At 44.0% G+C, this 26626-nt stretch overlaps 1 protein-coding gene across 1 annotated transcript; it reads left to right on the top strand.

Annotated features, from left to right (window-relative positions):
* The first annotated feature begins 710 nt into the window (after window positions 1-710).
* On the top strand, window positions 711-23977 carry LOC145106679 (uncharacterized). Its single transcript, XM_079043622.1, has 3 exons — window positions 711-1587; window positions 22826-23604; window positions 23834-23977. Exons 1-3 carry the CDS (start codon window positions 711-713, stop codon window positions 23975-23977), a joined length of 1800 nt encoding a protein of 599 aa, XP_078899748.1.
* Window positions 23978-26626: the final 2649 nt, after the last annotated feature.

Genomic DNA, 26626 nt, shown 5'->3' with positions numbered 1-26626 from the left:
GGGTTCATCAAGTATGTCATTGGAGGATATTGTTAAAAGCCTTGCCACTAGCACTCAAAGCTTCCAACAAGAAACCAAGGCTAGCATAAAAAGCTTGGAGCAACAAGTGTCACAACTTGCTCAATCTGTGAGTAGAATGTAATCACAAGGCAAGCTACCATCTCAAACAGAGAAGAACCCGAAACATAATGCATGTGCCATTACTTTGAGAGGAGGAAAAAGTTATGAAGGCCCAAGGATTCCGGATGAAGAAGATGAAGAAACGAAGATTGAGGTAGAAGAAGCTATCAAAGAAGAGGAAAGGAAAGATACTTCAAAGTCAAAGAAGCCAACAGATATCGAAGTGAAAGTAACTCCAACACCATTTCCTTCAAGGTTAACAAGCACGAAAAGAGAACGGGAAGATGACGAGATCATGGCAATGTTTTGGAAGGTTGAAATCAACATCTCTCTTTTAGATTCCATTACATAAATTCCTAGATATGCTAAGTTCCTCAAGGAAATTTGCACATCTAAGAAAAAGGTCAAAGGAAATCAAACGGTGAAAGTAGGGGAAAACGTGTTTGCCGTGTTACAAAATGACTACCAAAGAAATGCAAGGATTCGGGTGTATTCACGGTTCCTTGTAAAATGGGTAACCTTTTGTGCCACGTGCCATGCTTGATCTTGGAGCATCAATTAATGTTTTACCTTATTCAAGCTATAAAACAATGGGAGTTGGACCTTTAACAAAAACAGGAGTCGTAATTCAACTTTCTGATCGCTCTTTAGTACACCCAAAAGGTGTCTTGGAGGACGTTTTAGTGCAAGTCAATGAACATGTATTTCCCTCTGACTTTTATGTGCTTGATATGGGAGATCACGACCAAACCTCGAGTTTCATACTTTTAGGTAGACCATTTTTAAAAACAGCAAAAACAAAAATTGACGTCTACAATGGTACATTGTCTATGGAATTTTATGGGGAGGTCATCAACTTCAATATCTATGAAGCAATGCAGTATCCAAGCGATGTTTATTGTATTAATTTTGTTGATATGATCCAACCTTTGACTGAAAAGTGTTTTGAGTTGACTAACAATGATTCGTTGGAGTTAGCTTTGAGCAGGAATTTTGATAACAATTTAGTCAAAGAGATTGCAGCAAATTTCAAGCTTGATAAAGAGTTGCTGGAAATTGTGGAGTTTATGGAAGAGAGGAAGAAAATGAGGTATGATAATAATAAAGTTAAATTGCCCATTTCTAACACAAAACTTCTTCCTTCTATTGTGCAGGCACCCAAGCTAGAGTTAAAGACTCTTCCCGGCCATTCGAAGTATGCATATCTTGGAGAAGAGAATACTTTGCCTGTCATTATCTCTAACAAGCTGTCCATTGTAGAAGAAGATGAGTTGGTGACTTTGCTGACAGAGTATAAGAAGGCTATTGGGTGGACGATTGCTGACATAAAGGGGTTGAGTCCTTCCTTATGCATGCATAAGATTCTCATGGAGGAAGACTTCAAACCAATCCGAGAGGCACAAAGAAGATTGAATCCCCCCATGATGGAGGTGGTAAAGAAAGAAATAATGAAGCTCTTAGATGCAGGTATGATCTACCCCATCTCTGATAGAAAATGGGTGAGCCTCGTTCAGGTAGTCCCAAAAAAAGTCGGGGTAACAGTTGTCAAGAATTCTGAGGGAGAATTGGTGCCAACCCGCGTGCAAAATGGGCGGAGAGTTTGTATTGACTATAGAAAGTTGAATGCCTCAACAAGGAAAGACCATTTCCCCCTGCCATTTATTGACCAAATGTGTGACAACCCGAAATTTCTATTATGTACAACCATTCACTTCAATAGGAGTCAAAACTGTTTCTGCTAATTTTCAAGCTTTTTGGAATAAGTTTGAGTAATTTAAGATTAGTACTTCAGGAGATAACAGGAGAGAGGATGCCCTAGAGTTTATTGTGCAATAATATTATTCTAAAACTCCAAGTGTTTGGAGTTTACGGCCTAAACAAAGGTGTTTACGGCCGTAAACCCTAAAAGTGGGTATACATATGACAGTTAGTCATTATTTATCACTTTTCAAAATTTCAAGATCCAAAACTCAATTCTCTCTCAAATATCATCGACTTTTCTTCTTGATCTTCAACATTGTAAGTGTTTCTAACCCTAAAAAGTTGATATCTTACTTAATCTAGTGATCTAACATGATTCCATCCGTGAAATCATTCCAAAAGTGTAGATCTTCAAGTTTCACCAAGAACACACACTAGTGTTCTTGGACTTTTAGCACCTTTTCAAGCTTCTACCTAGTAAGTAATTCTATCCTAGAGTATTATAGAGTTTGTTACACTTCTAAACATCAAGAAAACACCCAAGGAACCAAGGATCAAAGGTGTTTACGGTCCAAGATGTTCTTGGACCGTAAACCCCAAAAAGGGTGCCAAAGTGTGCCCTAGTCCCTTCTAAGCCTTGGAAACTAGCCTAGATCCCTTCCTTGATGTGGTTAGTACTTAAAAACATCATAAAACCATAAAGCATTTGGGTTTACGGCCGTAAACCCAAAGGGAAATGGTCCAAGGACCGTAAACTTCTAAAAGGAGTGAAATGGTGCCCTAATCTCTTCCTAAGGCTTAAACATGAAGTAGGAATGCTTCTTGTGATCTTTAAGGCTTCAAAACACACGAGGGTCAAAGAAACATGATTTTACGGCCGTAAACTCATGGGTTTACGACCGTAAACTCAATGAGTTATGGTCACAAAACCGTAAACTCAAATAAAGGGTTCCTTTGAACCCTAAACTCAATAGCAATGTCCTACAACACTTAGATGCAATCCTTAGGACTTATAGCACTTAAATAAGGTGTTTTACATGTCCTAGGATGTCTTAACTTTGTTAATTAGTTGTTTAAAGACTAATTGGATACATATATGTGATATTATATGTTAACTAGGATCATCGTGTGTGTACAAGTCTTCACTTGACACCTAGCATCCTATACATTCCGTTTATCCAAACCACTCACTACAGGTGAGTTCATACCCCTTAATTAACCTTTTAAATATTTTTAAATGCTTTTATGGGGGGGATACAAGTTGAACTATTATAGTTATTATATCAATCACATGTGATTAATAACTACCAAAGAAGTGGATTTCTTACTTTTCAAACTGTGTTATCAAACTGTTTTACTTCAAACTGTTTTACAAACTCTTTTACTTATCAAATACTTTTATTAAACTCTTTTAACCTATATTCTGTGTATCTATATGGATATAATTATATAAGTAGGATTGAAAGGACTTAGGACTGATAGCTCACCTTACTTCCTGTTCCTTGTTTGGTTGTGGACTTAGGGTATTCGGGTTATTTGTCCGAAGGTCGTTTGAATCCTAGTTATATATCATGTATATGTGTACAGATATAAAAGGTTACTTCTTTCATTCAGTTTAATGCCTTTGGGTAGCAAAGGTATACAAACATGTTCATATACACAAACAACATTACTAGTAAACTATAATAGGTATAGTTTAGGAAGATACTATTACTAGAACAATGAAACATACAATGAGTCAGTTCATTCATGAGTTATACATAGTGATGAGAAACAAACATAATACATAGTGATGAGAAACAAACATAATACATAGTGATGAGAAACAAACATAATACACAGTTATGAGAAACAAAACATACAAGCTAGACAGAGAAAGAACACACAATACAGCTAGCACATACATATACATTACTTACAGTTATGTGAGCCACTTAACGGGGGCATGGCACTACCTTTCATGACCCGTTTTGTATCCAGAATCTCCTTAATTGGGGAGCGTATGAGTTTGTGTATAGATCTATACTGGATTGACTATCTTACACCTTGCTGCTCGCTACAGTGAATCTTGCAAGTCTACGGGTGCCAAACGTCATTTCTTACGACGTCTTACATCGTCGTTTTTCTATAGAGTCGGTAGCAGGATACAGGCCGATCACATGGTACTTTAAAATAATAATTAGTTTAAAGTAATTAGTACAACAGTAGTTACTTAATACAACACTACAATACTATTTCATTTTCCCTTTACATTTACTTTGTGATATTCACACAATAAACAATAATGTAAAAACTATATTTTTGGTTAATGATAGTCAGATTTTGGAAAATACACACTCTTACAAGAGACACACACAGATACTAGATGCCTTGGTAGAAGGCTAATTTTAGTAGGAAACATAGGGTTTTCTAGGAGAGTTCAAACAATTACAAACTTTTACAAAACTTATACATTACAAGACTTACAAACACTTTCATAACAATTACAGACACTAATATACTTATGATCTCACCAGCTTTAAAGCTGATAAACTCTTTCAAAATAACTTGTATTCTCAGGTCACCAGTAGACAGGTACCGGTGCCAGGTTTTGAGAAGATGGAGCTCGTTCAAGACCCATCTTTTATTTTTGATGTATATTTTGGTGTCTATATAACTTGACAGAACACACTTGTATGAAATTATATTATTAATGCAATGGATGATGTTGTTGCTTATTTACTACTTTGCATTGTTGTGATACTGAACATGATGTCCTCCACCCCCGAACGTTTCCGCCGTTCCGGTTTTGGGGTGTGACAGATTGGTATCAGAGCATTGTTGATAGTGAATCGAGTGTATCAACCCATAAAAGATATACGAACTATAAACACAGCGGGATTAAAATACTCTGATAGAGAGTTTATACTTTTAAATAATAAAATATTTAACTAAGTATAAATACCTGCATTCATACTAAAATCAGTGTCACTAGGACAGAACAAAAGTATTACGATTGTTGGACAGCACAAGTAGACTTAGAGATATATGGTCAACCCTGGGAAGATGTAGCATGATCAACTACATTATCCGAGGTGTGATTAGCATGTGCCTAAGTATGGTTGTGAGGTTGCAACAACTCTAAAAACTTACCAACACTACTACAACGAGAACAGTAGAACAGAACATAAACTTAAAATACTATAGGAGTATTTTGTGTTGCTATTAATTACCTATCTGAGAACTAAAGGTCTTTATTAGTATGTCAATAGTTACGGGGTGGATACATTAAGGTTATAGGTAACTAGGATGGCATAGACTTAGAATCTGTGATCTTTGCTCTACTTTCTGTTCCTTGTTTGGTTGTGGGCTTAGAGTTAGGGTCACTTATTCAAAGGTCTATCCTGTCTAGGTTACATATGACTGGTATGTACTACGCAAATGTTGGAGTAACTGATAAAGATCATCTTATAATTATCTAATTAGTTCGTCTATTTAGTTATTTCTTTATCCCTTTTCTCGCGTAGATTTCATGGCCGGATTCCATATCCCCGGAGACCTGTACTATCCCAACCAAGGTAATGCAGGATGGCTGGGAGAAGAGCCAGAAGATGATCACCCAATCCCTTTGGATGATCACGAAGCTGAAGGCTTTTCTGATGGTTCTGACTCAGAGCCTGAAGTCAACAACCTACCCCCAGCTGCTCAAGACCCAAACCTGAACCCTCGTCCAGCATTTCAAGGACCCAGTCCTCTGTGGGCCACAAACTTGAATAGATGGAGTCAGGAACAGGGTCAACCCATACCCTGCAATGGAGACAGAAGCTTCTACAACCTCACTGAGGGAGGTTCAGCTGACAGGGTCCTTCCCATAATGGTCCGTAGGATTGCTCGGAACACCGAGCAAGGTCGAGCAACTATCGACCGAGTCGTGGAGATTGACGCCAACTCTGGCATTAACACTGTCCGCATTCGCCAACTAGAGTCTGCTCATGAAAGGACTCAGGTCCGCAATGCAATTCTACAGAGGGAACTTGCTGAAACCCAAGCTAAAGTCAGGGAACTTCGAGCTCAGCAAGCAAGGTCTGAAAGGCGTATGAGGGACATAGAACATCTACTGTCGGATTCAAGAACTCACTCTAGTAGTTCTCGTCGCCGTTAGAGTCTCATCGACTTGTCTTTTGGATGTAACCTAGTTAGTGTAAAAACTCTAGTCTAATTTCCTATCTTTGTAAATCTTAGACCCGTTAGGTCTTGATTAGGTAGTAGTCTGTCAAAATTTTCCATCTTGGTTGATGTAAGACCTACTTCTAGGTCATTTTTCCCGAACTCATTACATCTGTAATTCCAGTATTATTGACAGATATCTAATCTTATGGAAATCAATATCCAATTGCTATCATCTGTTAGTACTAGATCTTCATTCAATCATACTATTCAATCGTGCTATTCAATTGTGCTGTTGGGCTATGGAGAGTTAGTCCATGAGTCATTTTCATCACTTTCCCTTTTAAATTCTTATCAATATCTTCGTCTTTGTAAACTTATAGTTAAAAGATGCCTCCACGTAAATCGACAAGACGCGATCCTCCCGCACCGACACCACCTGCTCCTCAATTCGACACGGCAGCTCTGAATGCTGCTGTAGCTGCGGCTGTGGCTACAGCCATGGCACAATATCATTCTTCTGGTTCCACTGGAGGAGGAACCCCTGTCCTATCTACTCATGGTGAAATCCCTGTGCGCTCCAGAGAGTGCTCCTACAAGGACTTCACAAACTGCAAACCATTGTCCTTCAAAGGGACTGGCGGAGTCATTGCCCTCTCGCAATGGTTCGAGAAGACCGAATCGGTTTTCGAAATCTGCTCCTGTCCAGAAGGGAGCAAGGTCAAGTTTGCTGCTTGCATCTTCGAGGCAAAAGCCCTAACATGGTGGAATAGCCATATCAAGTCACTATCCCTTATAGTGGCAAATGCTATGGGCTGGGAAGCTCTGAGAGAGCTAATGGTTTAGGAGTACTACCCGAGGGGTGAAATCCAAAAGCTAGAGGAAGAACTGTGGAGCCTAACCATGAAGGGCTCCAACATAGTCTCCTACACCGCCAGGTTCTGTGAACTGGTGGCCCTCTGTCCCAACATGGTTCATACAGAGGGGAAGAAGATTGAAAGATACATATGGGGGCTGGTGCCTCCATTCCAGGGAAATGTTTTGGCTTCAAACCCCACTACATTTGATAGTGCCAAGCGATTGGCACAGCGGCTCATAGACCGTGGGGTTCGTACCCCGGCCGCAAAAACAACCCTGGCCATCTCAGAACCCGTCAGAACCGCTGATTCCAAGCGGAAATTTTGGGATGACAAGAGGAAGACAAAGGCTGCCAAAAAGCAGCAGGTCGTGGCAGTTCATGCTGCGATAGCACCTGCCGCTGCTGCTCCGGTAAAGCAGTACGCTGGAAGTTTGCCTAAGTGCAACAAATGCAACTTCCACCACGTAGGAGCCTGCCGGGAAATGCAGTGTTTGAACTGCAACAGGAAGGGGTACACTGCCCGTTTCTGCAAAGCTCCGGCGAGGCCAATCACCCAAGTCCCCGGCGCTGATGTGAGCCAAATTTGCTACGGTTGTGGCGAGGTGGGCCACTACAAAAGGAACTGCCCGAAGGCAGGGAATGCGGGTGGAGTGGCAAGAGTTCTGGCCATAGGCCACGAGGAAGCGGTTGCCGACCCCACAGTGGTCACTGGTACGTTTCTCCTCGATAACTCTTATGCATGCATTCTGTTTGATAGTGGAGCAGAGAGGAGTTTCGTGAATCAAAAATTTGCTCAGTTACTTAAGCAAAACGCACGAGCACTTAAAGAACCGTTCACTGTAGAAATGGCTAATGGAAAGACAGAGAGCACTAGCAGTATATTCATAGGGTGTACCCTAACACTAGATAGCCATTCATTTTCAATCGACCTCATGCCGGTTTCTATTAAAAGTTTCGACGTCATTATCGGCATGGATTGGTTGAGTCTTCATCGTGCCGACATCATGTGTTATGAAAAGGCTGTTCGCCTTAATCTGCCGTCTAGCGAAACTCTAGTAGTTTATGGTGACAAACCCGGCACGAACCTTCATATCATCTCGAGCATTCAAGCTCAGAAATTCTTGCGAAAGTAATGTCGCGCATTCCTTGCTCATGTGGTCGATGTGAGCCAAGAAACGAAAGACATTCAGAACATTCTAGTAGTATGCGACTTTCCTGACATCTTTCCAGAAGAACTCCCAGATTACCTTCGCAACGTCAAGTCGATTTCAGAATCGACTTAGTTCCAGGGGCTACCCCCGTAGCCAAATCGCCCTTTCGTCTAGCACCTGCAGAGATGCAAGAGTTGTCCTGTCAACTTAACGAACTGCTCAGCAAGGGCTTTATAAGACCAAGCTTCTCACCCTGGGGAGCTCCAGTCTTGTTCGTCAAGAAGAAAGACGGATCGTTTTGTATGTGCATCGACAACAGGGAGCTCAACAAACTGACCGTCAAGAATCGTTATCCTTTGCCTCGTATTGACGATTTATTTGACCAACTTCAAGGGGCGAACTTCTTTTCAAAAATCGACTTAAGGTCCGGATATCACCAACTACGAGTGCTAGGGGAGGATGTTCCGAAGACAGCCTTCTGAACTCGTTATGGGCACTACGAATTCGTAGTGATGCCGTTCGGATTATCAAACGCGCCCGCAGTGTTCATGGACTTAATGAATAGGGTGTGTCATCCTTACTTGGATCAGTTCGTCATCGATGACATACTTATCTACTCTCGTAGTGAGGAGGAGCATAGTCAACATCTGCGACTAGTCTTAGAAACGCTGCGTGCGGAGAAGCTTTATGCGAAGTTCTCGAAATGCGAATTTTGGATCCGAAGAGTCAAATTCTTAGGGCACGTGGTTAGCAAAGAGGGAATACACGTGGACCCTTCCAAAATTAAAGCCATTGAGAGCTGGTCAGCACCGAAGACGCCTACAGAAATTCGTCAATTTCTAGGCCTCGCTGGCTACTATCGCAAGTTCATTCAGAACTTCTCCCGCATTACGAAACCTCTTACGACACTGACCCAGAAGGGTGTGGCCTTTGACTGGGAAGAGAAGCAGGAAAAGAGCGTTCCAAACGCTCAAGCGAGCCTTGTGCACCGCACCAATACTATCCCTCCCCGAAGGGATAGAAGACTTCGTTGTCTATTGCGATGCGTCAAATCAAGGACTCGGATGTGTTCTGATGCAGCAAGGTAAGGTCATCGCCTATGCCTCGAGACAACTAAAGACACATGAGGTCAACTACACTACCCACGATCTTGAACTAGGAGCAGTTGTGTTTTCTTAGAAGATCTGGAGACACTACCTTACGGTACAAAGAGCACAATCTTTACAGACCACAAGAGCCTACAACACATATTCGACCAGAAGGAGCTCAACATGAGACAACGACGGTGGGTCGAACTACTCCGTGATTACGAATGCTAAATTCGTTATCATCCGGGTAAAGCCAACGTAGTAGCTGACGCCCTAAGTCGGAAAGAATATTCTGGTCGTAGAGTCACATCATTGACTATGACTATCCATTCACACTTGTCCACGCAAATTAAGGAGGCTCAGCTCGACGCTTTGAAACCTGAAAATGTGGCGAGTGAAACCCTAAGAGGAATGGATAAGAACTTGGAGGTTAAGGGTGGCGGAGCTTATTATCTCATGGATCGGATCTGGACCCCGAAACTTGGTGGTTTCGTAGACTTGGTCATGAACAAGGCGCACAACACTCGTTATTCCGTCCACCCAGGTTCAGATAAGATGTATCTGGATCTTAAAAAGCTATACTGGTGGCCTAACATGAAAGCAGAGATTGCTACCTTCGTGAGTAAATGCCTTACTTGCGCCAAGGTCAAGGTCGAATACCAAAAACCCTCCGGTCTACTACAACAGCCAGAGATACCGGAATGGAAGTGGGAGCGGATCACTATGGATTTCATAACCAAGTTGCCCAAGACAACGGGTGGACATCATACCATATGGGTCATCGTCGACAGATTGACCAAGTCCGCACACTTCCTACCTATCAAGGAAACAGACAAGATGGAGAAACTTACAAGAACTTACATTAGGGAGATTGTACGACTGCACGGTGTTCCCATATCCATTATCTCAGACAGAGATAGTAGATTCACTTCGAGGTTCTGGCAGTCGTTACAAAGTTCCCTAGGAACTAGGTTGGAGATGAGTACAGCCTACCATCCACAGACAGACGAGCAAAGTGAGAGGATTATCCAAACCTTGGAAGATATGCTGCGACCCTGTGTGATCGACTTTGGGAAAGCATGGGATACTCGTTTACCCCTTGTCGAATTTTCCTATAACAACAGTTATCACACGAGCATAAAGGCTGCTCCATTCGAGGCCCTCTATGGTCGAAAGTGCAGATCCCCTCTGTGCTGGGCTGAGGTGGGTGATACCCAGTTAGCTAAAGGACGAGTAACTGAAAGCACTCTCACAGGTCCGGAGATTATTCGGGAAACGACAGAGAAGATCGTTCAGATTCGTGAACGATTGAAAGCCTCTAGAGACCGACAGAAAAGCTACGCTGATAAACGAAGGAAACCGTTGGAATTCCAGGTGGGCGACCGTGTTCTATTGAAGGTCTCACCCTGGAAGGGCTTGATACGCTTCGGAAAGCGTGGAAAGCTAAATCCAAGGTACATAGGGCCTTTCGAGATTCTTGCCAGAATCGGCCCTGTAGCTTACAAACTTAACTTACCACGCGAACTCAGTAACGTACATTCTACTTTCCACGTCTCGAACTTGAAAAAGTGTCTGTCCGACGAGACTCTTGTAATCCCACTCGACGAGATCGAGATCAACGAGAGCCTCAACTTCGTAGAACAACCAGTAGAGATCATGGACTGGGAGGTCAAGCAAACGAAACAAAGCCGTATCCTGATAGTGAAGGTTCGCTGGAACGCCAAGCGAGCACCTGAATTCACTTGGGAGCGAGAGGATCAGATGAAACTGAAATATCCTCGTCTTTTTACTTAGTTATTTGTAACTACTTATATGCTTAAATTCTAATTTCGGGACGAAATTCCTTCTAACGGGGGGATGATGTGACAAACCGAAATTTCTATTCTATACAACCATTCACTTCAATAGGAGTCAAAACTGTTTATGCTAATTTTCAAGCTTTTTGGAATAAGTTTGAGTAATTTAAGATTAGTACTTCAGGAGATAACAGGAGAGAGGATGCCCTAGAGTTTATTATGCAACAATATTATTCCAAAACTCCAAGAGTTTGGAGTTTACGGCCTAAATAAAGGTGTTTACGGCCGTAAACCCTAAAAGAGGGTATAAATAAGACACTTAGTCATTATTTATCACTTTTCACAATTTCAAGATCCAAAACTCAATTCTCTCTCAAGTATCATCGACTTTTCTTATTGATCTTCAACATTGTAGGTGTTTCTAGCCCTAAAAAGTTGATATCTTACTTAATCTAGTGATCTAACATGATTCTATTTGTGAAATCATTCCAAAAGTGTAGATCTTCAAGTTTCACCAAGAACACCAAGAACACACACTAGTGTTCTTGGACTTTTAGCACCTTTTCAAGCTTCTACCTAGTAAGTACTTCTATTCTAGAGTATTATAGAGCTTGTTACACTTCTAAAAATAAGAAAACACCCAAGGAACCAAGGATCAAAGGTGTTTACGGTCCAAGATGTTCTTGGATCGTAAACCCCAAAAAGGGTGCCAAAGTGTGCCCTAGTCCCTTCTAAGCCTTGGAAACTAGCCTAGATCCCTTCCTTGATGTGCTTAGTACTTAAAAACATCATAAAACCATAAACCATTTGGGTTTACGGCCGTAAACCCAAAGGGAAATGGTCCAAGGACCGTAAACTCCTAAAAGGAGTGAAATGGTGCCCTAATCTCTTCCTAAGGCTTAAACATGAAGTAGGAATGCTTCTTGTGATCTTTAAGGCTTCAAAACACAAGAGGGTCAAAGAAACATGAGTTTACGACCGTAAACTCATGGGTTTACGACCGTAAACTCAATGAGTTATGGTCACAAAACCGTAAACTCAAATAAAGGGTTCCCTTGAACCCTAAACTCAATAGCAATGTCCTACAACACTTAGATGCAATCCTTAGGACTTATAGCACTTAAATAAGGTGTTTTACATGTCCTAGGATGTCTTAACTTTGTTAATTAGTTGTTTAAAGACTAATTGGATACATATATGTGATATTATATGTTAACTAGGATCATTGTGTGTATACAAGTCTTCACTTGACACCTAGCATCCTATACATTCCGTTCATCCAAACCACTCACTACAGGTGAGTTCATACCCCTTAATTAACCTTTTAAATATTTTTAAATGCTTTTATGGGGGGGATACAAGTTGAACTATTATAGTTATTATATCAATCACATGTGATTAATAACTACCAAACAAGTGGATTTCTTACTTTTCAAACTGTGTTATCAAACTGTTTTATAAACTCTTTTACTTATCAAATACTTTTATTAAACTCTTTTAACTTATATTCTGTGTATCTATATGGATATAATTATATAAGTAGGATTGAAAGGACTTAGGACTGATAGCTCACCTTACTTCATGTTCCTTGTTTGGTTGTGGACTTAGGGTATTCAGGTTATTTGTCCGAAGGTCGTTTGAATCCTAGTTATATATCATGTATATGTGTATAGATATAAAAGGTTACTTCTTTCATTCAGTTCAATGCCTTTGGGTAGCAAAGGTATACAAACATGTTCATATACACAAACAACATTACTAGTAAACTATAATAGGTATAGTTTAGGAAGATACTATTACTAGAACAATGAAACATACAATGAGTCAGTTCATTCATGAGTTATACATAGTGATGAGAAACAAACATAATACATAGTGATGAGAAACAAACATAATACATAGTGATGAGGAACAAACATAATACATAGTGATGAGAAACAAACATAATACACAGTTATGAGAAACAAAACATACAAGCTAGACAGAGAAAGAAAACACAGTATAGCTAGCACATACATATACATATACATATACATTACTTACAGTTATGTGAGCCACTTAACGGGGGCACGACACTACCTGTCATGACCCGTTTTGTATCCAGAATTTCCTTAATTGGGGAGCGTATGAGTTTGTGTATAGATCTATACTGGATTGACTATCCTACACCTTGCTGCTCGCTACAATGGGACTTGCAAGTCTACGGGTGCCAAACGTCATTTCTTACGACGTCTTACATCGTCGTTTTTCTATAGAGTCGGTAGCAGGATACAGGCCGATCACATGGTACTTTAAAATAATAATTAGTTTAAAGTAATTAGTACAGCAGTAGTTACTTAATACAACACTACAGTACTATTTCATTGTCCCTTTACATTTACTTTGTGATATTCACACAATAAACAATAATGTAAAAACTATATTTTTGGTTAATGATAGTCAGATTTGGGAAAATACACACTCTTACAAGAGACACACACAGATACTAGATGCCTTGGTAGAAGGCTACTTTTAGTAGGAAACATAGGGTTTTCTAGGAGAGTTCAAACAATTACAAACTTTTACAAAACTTATACATTACAAGACTTACAAACACTTTCATAACAATTACAGACACTAATATACTTATGATCTCACCTGCTTTAAAGCTGATAAACTCTTTCAAAATAACTTGTATTCTCAGGTCACCAGTAGACAGGTACCGGTGCCAGGTTTTGAGAAGATGGAGCTCGTTCAAGACCCATCTTTTATTTTTGATGTATATTTTTGGTGTCTATATAACTTGACAGAACACACTTGTATGAAATTATATTATTAATGCAATGGATAATGTTGTTGCTTATTTACTACTTTGCATTGTTGTGATACTGAACATGACGTCCTTGTAACAACGTATTTTTTTTTCAAAACAATTTTTCATTTAAAAACATACATTCATTCACATGATAATCATAAAAACATAATGTGTCCACTGTAACATAACAAAACATGTCCCAAGATCTCGATATCATAAACTCCATAAGTGTGTACGGATCATGCCGGCCCCTTCCCGCGATCCTCACTAGTACCTGAAACACATCACACAACAACTGTAAGCATAAACGCTTAGTGAGTTCCCCAAAATACCACATACCCCACATACGCCTTTCCAGGCCACAACTCTTTAGGATCTTCCGATCCATGTGTCTCAGGGACTTCCGTCCCAAATCTCGGTAGACCTTCCGGTCCTACCCGTATCGACCTTCCGGTCCGTAACCTCTTGACCTTCCGGTCCATATCATCTTGACCTTCCGGTCCATACCATACATAACATACATAGCACATACATATCACATAACCGCATATAGCACATACATCATAGCATACAAGACCTTCCGGAAACACATAGGTACCCTTCCAGGTACAGTATAGTGAGGAGACTCACCTCAATGAAGTCGGATAACCTCTCGTGCTCAACATCCCGACTTAGCCTCCTCCTATTATTCAAATAACATTCCAGATCAATACTCTCTCATGATCTCATCTCTACAGACTGGGTAGAAGGCCATTCTACCCTTCCCTGAACTCTCCTGAATCAGCCTTGACCAAAACCCTAAGGTCAACGAAAGTCAACGGTCAACCTTGACCCGACTCGCCGAGTGCACTAGGGTGACTCGGCGAGTACACGCCTGCCCTCTACGCCCCTGGTCCTCCCTTGTCTCGCTGAGTCAACCTTATACTCCACGGGTCGTCACAGGTCGCGAGTCGCGGGGCAACCCGACTCGACTCGTCGAGTCTGCTCATGGACTCGGCGAGTTCATTCCATGCTCACACTCAAATGACCTTCTGAGGTCAGATCTGTTCCTCTAATCCATAGATCTAACCTTCCCAAGCTCAATAAACACGTAAAGGTTCGAACTTGATACTCATGCAACGTCCAAATTACTTTACTTGATGATTTAGCCCCAAATACAACATCCTAAGTCCATTTCTTTCATATCTCATCATAAAGCAAGATGGATAAGGTTCTCTGGACCACTATGGGTCCAGATCTGAAGCCTAAACATGATAAGGGACCATATCTCCAACAAATCATCCCAATAAAGGGTATAGAAAACCCTAGATCCATGGATTCTTTAACAAAACAGAAAGAGGATCGATATGCTACCTCAAAGATGATGCCCTTTGCTTGAAAACCACAGATGTGCAACCTCCTTGGCCTCCTCTAAGCTGGAATCAACTTCTTCTTGCAAAACCAACCCACAAAGGTCCAATAATGGCTTCTTTTCTCTCTCCAACGCTCAAGCACTATCAGGGTTTCTCTCAAGGGTCTAGTAGCCGCAAATGGTGGCTATAAGGGTCCTTAAATAGGTCCCAAACCCGAGAAATTAGGGTTTCATTAAACAGCGTGGACTCGTCGAGTCCACGTATGGACTCGCCGAGTCCTTCATTAAATCAGGCCAACACATCGCGATCCAACTCGGCGAGTCTGGGCGCCTACTCGCCGAGTCCCCCCTCTAAAATTCAATATAAAAAAATACTTAAAATAGGATACCTGGGAATCCGAATGTTACAATTCTCCCCCACTAGGATCAGACTTCGCCCTCGAAGTCCTGCTCGACAAAAAACTCCGGATGCTGCTCCCGCATCTCCAACTTCGGCTCCCAGGTCAGCTCAGACCCTTTCCGATGTTGCCACTGGACCTGCACCAGTGACACCTCCTTGTTCCTCAGAACCTTGATCTTCCGATCCCGGATCGCGATTGGCCTCTCCGCATAATTCAGGCTCGCATCCACCTGAATATCCTCCAGTGGTACCATCGCCGACTCGTCGGCTATACACTTCCTCAACTGGGACACGTGGAAGGTATCATGAATCTGGCACAACTCCGCAGGTAGCTCCAACCGATATGCTACCTTGCCCACCCTCGCGGTCACCCTGAATGGACCGATGTACCGGGGCCCCAGCTTGCCCCTCTTCCTGAATCGGATCACTCCTTTCCAAGGAGATACTTTCAGGAGTATGAAGTCTCCCACCTGGAACTTCAGCTCGGATCGTCGCCGATTCGCATAACTCTTCTGACGACTCTGAGTCGTCAGTAACCTCTGTCTAACCTGCTGTATCTGATCTGTCGTCTGAAGCACTATCTCAGTGCTACCCATCATGCGCTGCCCTACCTCGCCCCAGCAAATGGGAGTCTGACACCTCTTCCCATACAACAACTCGAAGGGAGGCATGCCAATACTAGAATGGTGGCTGTTGTTGTAGGAGAACTCAGCCAACGGCAAGTACGTGTCCCAACTTCCCCCGAAGTCCAACACACATGCTCCAAGCATGTCCTCGAGCGTCTGAATCGTCCGCTCACTCTGCCCGTCCGTCTGTGGGTGGTAGGCAGTACTGAAATGCAATCTCGTACCCAACTCCTCGTGGAACTTCTTCCAGAACCTGGAAGTGAAACGTACATCTCGATCAGACACAATCGAGATCGGTACTCCATGACGCGATACCACCTCTCTCACATACAACTCTGCCAACCTCTCAGCAGAAGAGCTCTCACTGATAGCAAGAAAATGCACGCTCTTCGTCATCCGTTTGACGATCACCAAAATTGCATCGACACCCCTTGCGGTCCTTGGCAATTTGGTGATGAAATCCATGGAAATATGTTCCCACTTCCACTGGGGAACCTCAAGCGGCTGCAACTTGCCATGCGGACGCTGGTGCTCGGCCTTAACCCTGCGACAGGTCAAGCACCTCTCAACAAACCACGCGACATCCCTCTTCATACAAGGCCACCAATAATCTTTCGTCAGGTCCAAATACATCTTCGTGGCCCCGGGATGGATCGAGAACCTCGATCTATGCGCCTCCTCCATCAGAATGGTACGTGCCCCGCCTGCATGCGGCACCCAAATCCGACCCTGAAAGGTCATCAGCCCCCGACTATCGGTAACGAACTCGGGCACCTGCCCGATCACCCGCTCCCTCTTGCGGTTCTCCGGTATCACGGCCTCTGCCTGGGCCTCCCGAATGGTGTCCAACACCGGGGTCATCACTGTCAACCTCATACAAGTGCCTCGAATCGGGGCACTCTCCGCCCTACGGCTCAGCGCATCGGCTACCACATTAGCTTTGCCCGGGTGGTACAGGATCTCACAATCATAATCCTTTACCACATCCAACCATCTTCTCTGACGCATGTTCAGATTGGGCTGATCCATCAAATACTTCAAGCTCTTGTGGTCCGTGTATATGGTACACCGAACTCCATACAAATAGTGACGCCAGATCTTGAGAGCGAACACCACTGCCCCCAACTCTAGATCGTGGGTGGGATACCTCGTCTCATGAGGCTTCAGCTGCCTCGATTCATACGCTATCGCATGCCCTCTCTGCATAAGCACAGCACCCAACCCCGATATCGATGCGTCACAATACACCATAAAATCCTCCATCCCTTCCGGGAGGGCTAACACAGGGGCTTCGCATAACTTCTGGCGAAGTGTCTCAAACGAGGTTTGCTGCTCCGGATCCCATGAAAAAGCAACACCCTTCCGGGTCAACCTGGTGAGAGGCACGACAATCTTGGAGAAATCTCGGATAAATCTCCGATAGTAGCCGGCCAATCCCAGAAAACTCCTGATCTCGGTGGGAGATCTCGGCACCTCCCAACTCATAACCACCTCAATCTTGGCCGGATCAACCAAAATCCCATCCCGGTTGACGAGATGCCCCAAGAACTGGACCTCCCGTACCCAAAACTCGCACTTGAAGAATTTGGCATAAAGCCTCTCCATCCTCAATACCCCGAGAATCTCTCTCAGATGCTCCTCGTGATGCTCTCTAGATCTCAAATACACCAGTATATCGTCGATGAACACGATCACCGAACGATCCAACATCGGTCTATACACCCTGTTCATGAGATCCATGAACGCTGCTGGTGCATTGGTGAGCCCGAAAGGCATCACCACGAACTCGTAATGCCTATAACGAATCCTGAACGTCGTCTTCTGGATATCCTCATCACGCACTCTCATCTGATGATATCCAGACCTCAGATCGATCTTGGAGAACCAAGATGCTCCCTGCAACTGATCGAACAAATCGTCGATCCTCGGTAATGGATAACGGTTCTTGACCGTCAACTTGTTCAACTCCCGGTAATCAATACACATCCGGTGTGAACCATCCTTTTTCTTGACAAAAAGGATCGGCGCTCCCCATGGCGAGCTACTCGGTCGAATAAACCCCTTCCCCAGCAGCTCCTGAAGCTGCGAGGATAACTCTTGCATCTCTGGCGGCGCAAGGCGATAAGGCGCCTTGGCGATAGGCGCTGCCCCCATAACCAAATCAATGCGGAACTCTACCTGCCTCTTGGGAGGCACACCCGGCAACTCCTCGGGAAAAACATCCGGGAATTCACGCACTATCGGAACGTCATCCACCGAACTCGGCCTCCCAGCGGCCTCTCGTGTGTCCATCACATAGGCTACAAACCCGCTGCAACCCTGCTGTAAACTCTGTCTCGCTCTGGCAGCCGAACAGAACGCTGACCCACATGGGGTACCCTCGCCGTACACCGTAAGTACTCCCCCACTAGGGTCTCGTATCGTCACCAACTATCGCAGTCTATCACATCCCCAAATCGGCTCAACCAATCCATGCCCACTATGACACACACGTCCCCCATCGCTATCGGGACCAGATCTATCGGGAACTCAACACCGAAGATCTCGAGTACACATCCTCGTATCACCTCCGTAGCATACACCGCTCGCTCGTCAGCTATGGAAACTCGCAGAGGTCGACTCAACGCCTCTCGCCTGCTACTGATGTGCCGACTAAACGCTATCGACACAAACGATCGACTCGCACCCAAGTCAAATAACACTAAGGCAGGTACAGAACTCACAAGAAAAGTACCTACGCATATCATCATATAAGCACAATATCTCAACGTAACATAAATAAATAAGGAATACATACCAGCCCCAACATCGGGCGCTGCGCGGACCTCCTCCGCTGTCAACTGGAAATCTCTCCCACGAGCCTTCGGTGCCTCGGCCTTCACTGGCCGAAACTCGGTAACCCTAGCAGCAGGGGCAGATCCCTGTGCTGATCCCTGATGTAACTGCGGGCACTCGACCTTCCGATGGCCAGTCTGGTTGCAATGAAAGCAAACCATAAATCCCTTGGGGCAATCCTTGGCGATATGCCCCTCCTTGCCACATTTGTAGCAAGCACCCGATCGACAGACCCCATCATGTCCCTTGCCGCACTTTCCGCAAGTGCGGCCCTTCTGGCCTCCAGATCTCGTATCAGCGAACTTGGCCCGCTTGGCTGCCGGCTGAGACTGTACCGGCCGCCGATCTATCCTCTGAGACTCGGCCTCCTCCCTGGCCTGAGTCTCTAACTCAAAATCCCTCTTCCGGGCATTTGCCTGGAGCTGAGCAAATGTCCGGTAAGTCGAGTTCGATACGAACTCCCGTATATCCCTCCTCAAAACGCCCAAACACCAGCTCATACGTGCCTGCTCAGTAGACACCTGCTCAGGGCAGAACACCGCCCTCTCATGAAACTTCTTCGTAACCATAGTAACCGAATCAGTACCCTGCTTGAGGGTCAAGAACTCCTGTACCAACTGTTCCCTCTCCACCGGGGGAACATACTCGTCTCTGAACATGGTGGTGAACCTCTCCCAGGTCACCGCTGAAATCTCTGCAAGAGTGAAGCTCGCCGTCACGAACTTCCACCAATCCTTCGCTCCCAAGCGAAGCTGGTTGAACGCGAACCGTACCCTCAGATGCTCTGGACATGAACACGTGTAGAAACATCCCTTGATATCAGCAATCCATCTCATCGCAGCGATCGGATCCTGCGTCCCATCAAACTTTGGTGGCTTCGTGTTGCTGAACTCTCGAAGCAACAACGAGTCACCTCCCTGAGGTCTGGCAGCAGCCACAGCTGCAGTAGCTGCAGCAGCAGCAGCCTCAGTCACCGCGGCGTACCGCTCATCGAAAGTCTCAATCAGTTTGGTCTTGATAGACCCAAACGTCTCCAGAATCTCCGCCCTGATCGCCGCCGCCACCTCATCGTGGATCATCTGACGAAGCTCCTCGTCACTCACGCCGCTCGGCTCAGGTCTGTGGCGTGTCCCAACCATGATGTCTCTGAAATACAACATAAGAATATCAGAGACTCGCTCGAGCATACTCGCACTCGATAACTCAACCCTACTTGTTCCTTGGTACCCAATGGATTCTTACTTAGAGTGCACACTGCTCCGGTGTCTTCAGTAGTATGGGCCCTATACTACCGTCCACACCGCATCAGTATTCACCCTAAGTCCTCCTCCTTGGATCCCAAATCACAAGTACTCTATATCTCACTGGCATAGGCTACCCTTCGGTAGACCTCTCATCAGCTCCTCACTGCTACCTACTCGCTCTCAAGCATCACATAGCAGCAAAATCCTTCCTAGGCTAAGGCATCACAAAATCAGGCCACTCTAGTCCTAATATGAATACCTAGCCCACTCTAGCATGCATATCAGATCATAACATGTCTCATAACACATAATGTAAGGGTATTTTGGGAAATCACCGTTCGGGCGCTAGCTGATCGTACACACTGCTTCCTTCTGCCCTTCTCAAAATCTTTTACTCTTTTAGAAAAATTGTTTATTTTATGAAAAACTTCCTCAATTCCTCAATTTGAGTTCAGATTCATCCGAAGATGCACCTGAATCCCTCAAAACCAAGGCTCTGATACCAACTTGTAACAACGTATTTTTTTTTCAAAACAATTTTTCATTTAAAAACATACATTCACTCACACGATAATCATAAAAACATAATGTGTCCACTGTAACATAACAAAACATGTCCCAAGATCTCGATATCATAAACTCCATAAGTGTGTACGGATCATGCCGGCGCCTTCCCGCGATCCTCGCTAGTACCTGAAACACATCACACAACAACTGTAAGCATAAACGCTTAGTGAGTTCCCCAAAATACCACATACCCCACATACGCCTTTCCAGGCTACAACTCTGTAGGATCTTCCGATCCATGTGTCTCAGGGACTTCCGTCCCAAATCCCGGTAGACCTTCCGGTCCTACCCGTATCGACCTTCCGGTCGTAACCTCTTGACCTTCCGGTCCATATCATATTGACCTTCCAGTCCATACCATACATAACATACATAGCACATACATATCACATAACCGCATATAGCACATACATCATAGCATACAAGACCTTCCGGTCACACATAGGTACCCTTCCAGGTACAGTATAGTGAGGAGACTCACCTCAATGAAGTCGGATAACCTCTCGTGCTCAACGTCCCGACTTAGCCTCCTCCTATTATTCAAATAACATTCCAGATCAATACTCTCTCATGATCTCATCTCTACAGACTGGGTAGAAGGCCATTCTACCCTTCCCTGAACTCTCCTGAATCAGCCTTGACCAGAACCCTAAGGTCAATGAAAGTCAACGGTCAACCTTGACCCGACTCGCCGAGTGCACTAGGGTGACTCGGCGAGTACACGCCTGCCCTCTACGCCCCTGGTCCTCCCTTGACTCGTTGAGTCAACCTTATACTCCACGGGTCGTCACAGGTCGCGAGTCGCGGGGCAACCCGACTCGACTCGTCGAGTCTGCTCATGGACTCGGCGAGTTCATTCCATGCTCACACTCAAATGACCTTCTGAGGTCAGATCTATTCCTCTAATCCATAGATCTAACCTTCCCAAGCTCAATAAACACGTAAAGGTTCGAACTTGATACTCATGCAACGTCCATATGACTCTACTTGATGATTTAGCCCCAAATACAACATCCTAAGTCCATTTCTTTCATATCTCATCACAAAGCAAGATGGATAAGGTTCTCTGGACCACTATGGGTCCAGATCTGAAGCCTAAACATGATAAGGGACCATATCTCCAACAAATCATCCCAATAAAGGGTATAGAAAACCCTAGATCCATGGATTCTTTAACAAAATAGAAAGAGGATCGATATGCTACCTCAAAGATGATGCTCTTTGCTTGAAAACCACAGATGTGCAACCTCCTTGGCCTCCTCTAAGCTGGAATCAACTTCTTCTTGCAAAACCAACCCACAAAGGTCCAATAATAGATTCTTCTCTCTCTCCAACGCTCAAGCACTATCAGGGTTTCTCTCAAGGGTCTGGTAGCCGCAAATGGTGGCTATAAGGGTCCTTAAATAGGTCCCAAACCCGAGAAATTAGGGTTTCATTAAACAGCGTGGACTCGCCGAGTCCACGTATGGACTCGCCGAGTCCTTCATTAAATCAGGCCAACACATCGCGATCCAACTCGGCGAGTCTGGGCGCCTACTCGCCGAGTCCCCCCTCTAAAATTCAATATAAAAAAATACTTAAAATAGGATACCTGGGAATCCGGATGTTACAGTCCTCCACCCCCGAACGTTTCCGCCGTTCCGATTTTGGGGTGTGACAAAATGTTAGAGAGATTAGCGGGTTAATCTCACTACTGTTGTTTAGATGGTTTCTCGGGCTTTCATCAAATTCTGGTAGCCCCAGAAGATCAAGAGAAAACTACCTTCACTTGTCCCTTTGGCACATTTTCTTATAGGCGTATGCCTTTTGGTCTATGCAATGCACCCGCAACATTTCAGAGATGCATGGTAAGCATTTTTCTGAATATGTTGAAAACAACATTGAAGTTTTCATGGATGATTTCACGGTTTATGGAAACTCCTTTGATGAATGTTTGAGCAATCTAACAAAAATTCTGCAAAGGTGCATTGACACAGATCTTGTGCTTAACTATGAAAAATGTCATTTCATGATGGACAAAGGATTGATTTTAGGTCATATCATGTCCTAAAAAGGCTTGGAAGTTGACAAAGCCAAGATAGATATTATCAAGAGTCTTCCTTACCCAAAAAATGTTCGGGAAGTTCGTTTGTTTCTTGGTCCTGCAGGTTTCTATCGGCGGTTCATCAAAGATTTCTCGAAGATTACGGTGCTGATGTGTCAACTACTCCAAAAGGATGTTGAATTCGAGTTTACTCAACCATGCAAGGACGCTTTTGATCGATTGAAGGATTTACTCACCTCCGCTCCAATCATCCAACTACTTAATTGGGATCTCCCGTTTGAGATCATATGTGACGCGAGCAACACCGCGGTTGGGGCGGTGTTGGGACAAAAGGTGGACCGATCTCATCATGTCATTTACTATGCATCTAAGACTTTGGATAATGCACAAACCAACTACACCACAACAGAAAAGGAGTTGTTTGCCATTTTCTTTGCATTGGAGAAGTTCCGACAGTACCTCCTTGGCAACAAAGTGATTATCTACTCGGACCATGCATCTATAAAGCACTTACTAATCAAGAAAGATTTGAAGCTGAGGTTAATACGGTGGATGTTGCTTCTACAAGAGTTCAATATAGAAATAAAGGATAAAAGTGGGAAAGAGAATCTAGTCGCGGATCATCTAAGTCGAATCGTACCACCCAAAAACATCATACCAATCTGTGACACATTTCCAGACGAGCATTTAATCGCTACCAATGAAGCTCCATGGTATGCGGATATTAACAATTACTTGGTCACGAATCAATTTCCTCCGGAATCCACACGTTGGCAAAAAGGCAAAATTAAGAAGGAGGCAAGGAGATATATATGGGATGAGCCTTATCTTTGGAATTATTGCATGGACCAAATGATCCGAAGGTGTGTTGAGCTAAAAGAGGTACAATCCATCCTTAACTTTTGTCATTCCTATGCTTCTGGAGGTCATTTCGGACCCCAAAGGCCAGCTAGAAAAGTGTTAGATAGTGGATTCTATTGGTCTACCATTTTTTTAAGATTCTTATGTGTTATGTGCACATTGTGATAAGTGCCAAAGATCTGGTTCCATAAGTTCTAGGAATCAAATGCCTCTTACCCCCATCTTAGTTTGTGAAATATTCGATGTGTAGGGTATTGACTTTATGGGACCGTTTCCGCCCTCCTTTGGTTGTTCATATATTCTGTTAGCGGTGGACTATATGTCCAAATGGGTGGAAACCAAGGCCACCCGTACTAATGATTCCAAAATTGTTGTGGATTTCCTTAAAGCATAGATTTTTTCCCGGTTTGGAACCCCAAAAGCTCTCATAAGTGATCGTGGGACTCATTTTTGCAACTGGATGCTTGAAACCGTCTTAAAAAAGTATGGGATGACTCATAAAGTCTCAAAAGCATATCACCCCCAAACCAATGGGCAAACAGAAGTCTCCAATAGGCAAATCAAGGGAATTTTGGAGAAAACAGTCAACCCAAGCCGCAATGTAACATCCCAAAAATACAACCCAAAAATTTTCGTTTGAAAACTTTGCTAAACCCTAATATCAAATATTGAAAGATAAATCCATGGATCATGCGTCTCAAAATGTCATAATAAATTTATCAATTCAACTGATGTCAAAACATATCAAAACATCCGAATAAAATTCCCAGGATAAACTGAAGTTGTGGTGTGTGCCATGCCATCACCACGAGCTCTTCCCCTTACAAGCGGGAGTACCTGAAACCAAAAACTGAAACTGTAAGCACAAAGCTTAGTGAGCTCCCCCAAACTACCACATACCCTACAATAACATATAAAGCAACTACTGGGCCTTGCCCACTGCATCGGACCGAAGTCCGGAACTAACCAGGGCCTTGCCCTCTGCATCAGACCGTAGTCCGGAAACTGCATCGGACCGTAGTCCGGAACTAACCAGGGCCTTGACCTCTGTATCAGACCGTAGTCTGGAAACTGCATCGGACCGTAGTCTGGAAACTGCATCGGACCGTAGTCCGGAACTAACCAGGGCCTTGCCCTCTGCATCGGACCGAAGTCCGGAACTGACTGAACATAGCATAGCATAATCATAACTACTAACATAAACACATATACTGCATACTGCATCAGACCGAAGTCCGGAACACATAACACGAAGACATGCTTGAATCACAAAGCAATCAAGCACACTGAACTACTGCACTGGACCGAAGTCCGGAACTACTACTAACTCAAATGGGTCGGCGTTGTGGCCGTAGACCCGTTCCTACTGGAAGGAAACTCACCTCGTAACGCTGGCTGTTGAGATGCTAAATCTGAAACTGGCTGACTGCTGCTCCGGAACTTCCCGGCTACAATCCCATAAACACTAAATCAGACACTGATAACTATTTTTAGGGTAAATTGACTATTTTACCCCTGGTCAAAGTCAACTTCCTAGTTGACTCTACTCGCCGAGTCCTACTATGAACTCGTCGAGTTCCCGGACTCACACTTCTCTAACTCGCGACTCGACTCGCCGAGTCGGGACGTAGACTCGTCGAGTCCCTCTACTTCCAGATCCTTGTTCTAACTCACTGAGTCCTCTTCCACTCGTTGATTCAACTCACAACTCTAAAATCAGAGAAATCAGGAGTTTGCGCTCCGACTCGCCGAGTCCAAGAACAACTCGTCGAGTCCTATGCATGTCCTCACTAAACAGTTGATTCTAATCGATTCCAGTGCATCCAATTCATAGATCTGAGCTTCTAGGGCCGATATAACACGTAAAGTTGCCAACTTTACGTACATGTATAGAGGTATGAAGCTAAAACACCAAAATAAGCTAGAAATGGGAACCTAGGATTTCGAACAAGGCCTTGCTTTGCATAAAGGTAGCTACTTTGAGCTCCTGGGGCTCAATGATGTCCAGATCTATAGCTCACTACCCTAAGGGAGCTCCAATCTCGAGTTTGGACCTTGAAATGTCCCAAAAGTGGTAAAACAAGCATATATGAAGATCTACTAGGAAAATGAACAACGTAGAGGCTTTATTACCAGATGAAGTAGCAAATGAAAACTAGCTTCTGGATCTCCTTCTTCTCCTTTGCACCTTCTCTCTTTCCTTTTCTTCTACACTTCCAAGAATACACCAAAACACTCAAAATCAAGAAGGAATCACTCAAACTCACAAATGGAGGCTAGGGTTTTGAGTTCTGGACTATAGGGGCCGCAAATGAACCCTAGGGAAGAGAATGAGATGCTTAAATGGGGTACCAAGTCCTGGAATTAGGGTTACCCGACCCAGACCAGACTCGCCGAGTCCACTAGCTGACTCGTCGAGTCGGTCACTTAATCTTCCGCACGGAGCCCACTCCGACTCGCCGAGTTCTTCCTTGGACTCGACGAGTTGACTCTTTCGACTTAGGGCTTTTCTTTCCTTTCTTGGTCATTCTGATTCTGGGTGTTACAACTCTCCCCCACTTAAACTAGACTTCGTCCCCGAAGTTCGCCACGGCCAACCGTCCTCCAATCTGCTCACAACCTTCCTGTACGATGCACACTTTATCTGCTCGGTCCAACCCTCGGAGAACCGCCTTCAATGGCCTTCTGCCCGGTCATTCCGGCTAAAACTAGTTCTTGCAGCTTATCACCTTGAGTGCACTCTAATCGCCAACAATCCTGAGAACACATCTTACCCAACTAACCATCTATCTGGTACTTCCCGAGTACTTATGCTGAACATCCTAGGGCTCACCCCCCCCCCCTTTTTCCTTGCGCGTTTTCTGGCTTTCCCAAGGCAACTCCCCATAACTACCCACCTCCCCTGCCACTGCGAAGGACATACCTTTCACGCTATCCATTACTCCAGCCATTTAAATTAGATTTCATCCTCGAGTTCATTCCTTACATGCTAACTACTCCAGGTTCCCACTAGAGCAACAGAATTCACCGATCCACTTATCCC

This window comes from Lactuca virosa, chromosome 4 (assembly GCF_052849685.1).
Source record: "Lactuca virosa cultivar CGN04683 chromosome 4, Lactuca_virosa_CGN04683_v6, whole genome shotgun sequence".
Lineage (NCBI taxonomy): Eukaryota > Viridiplantae > Streptophyta > Magnoliopsida > Asterales > Asteraceae > Lactuca > Lactuca virosa.
Note: the sequence above shows the minus strand (reverse complement) of the source record. Positions and strands in the feature narration are given on the sequence as shown.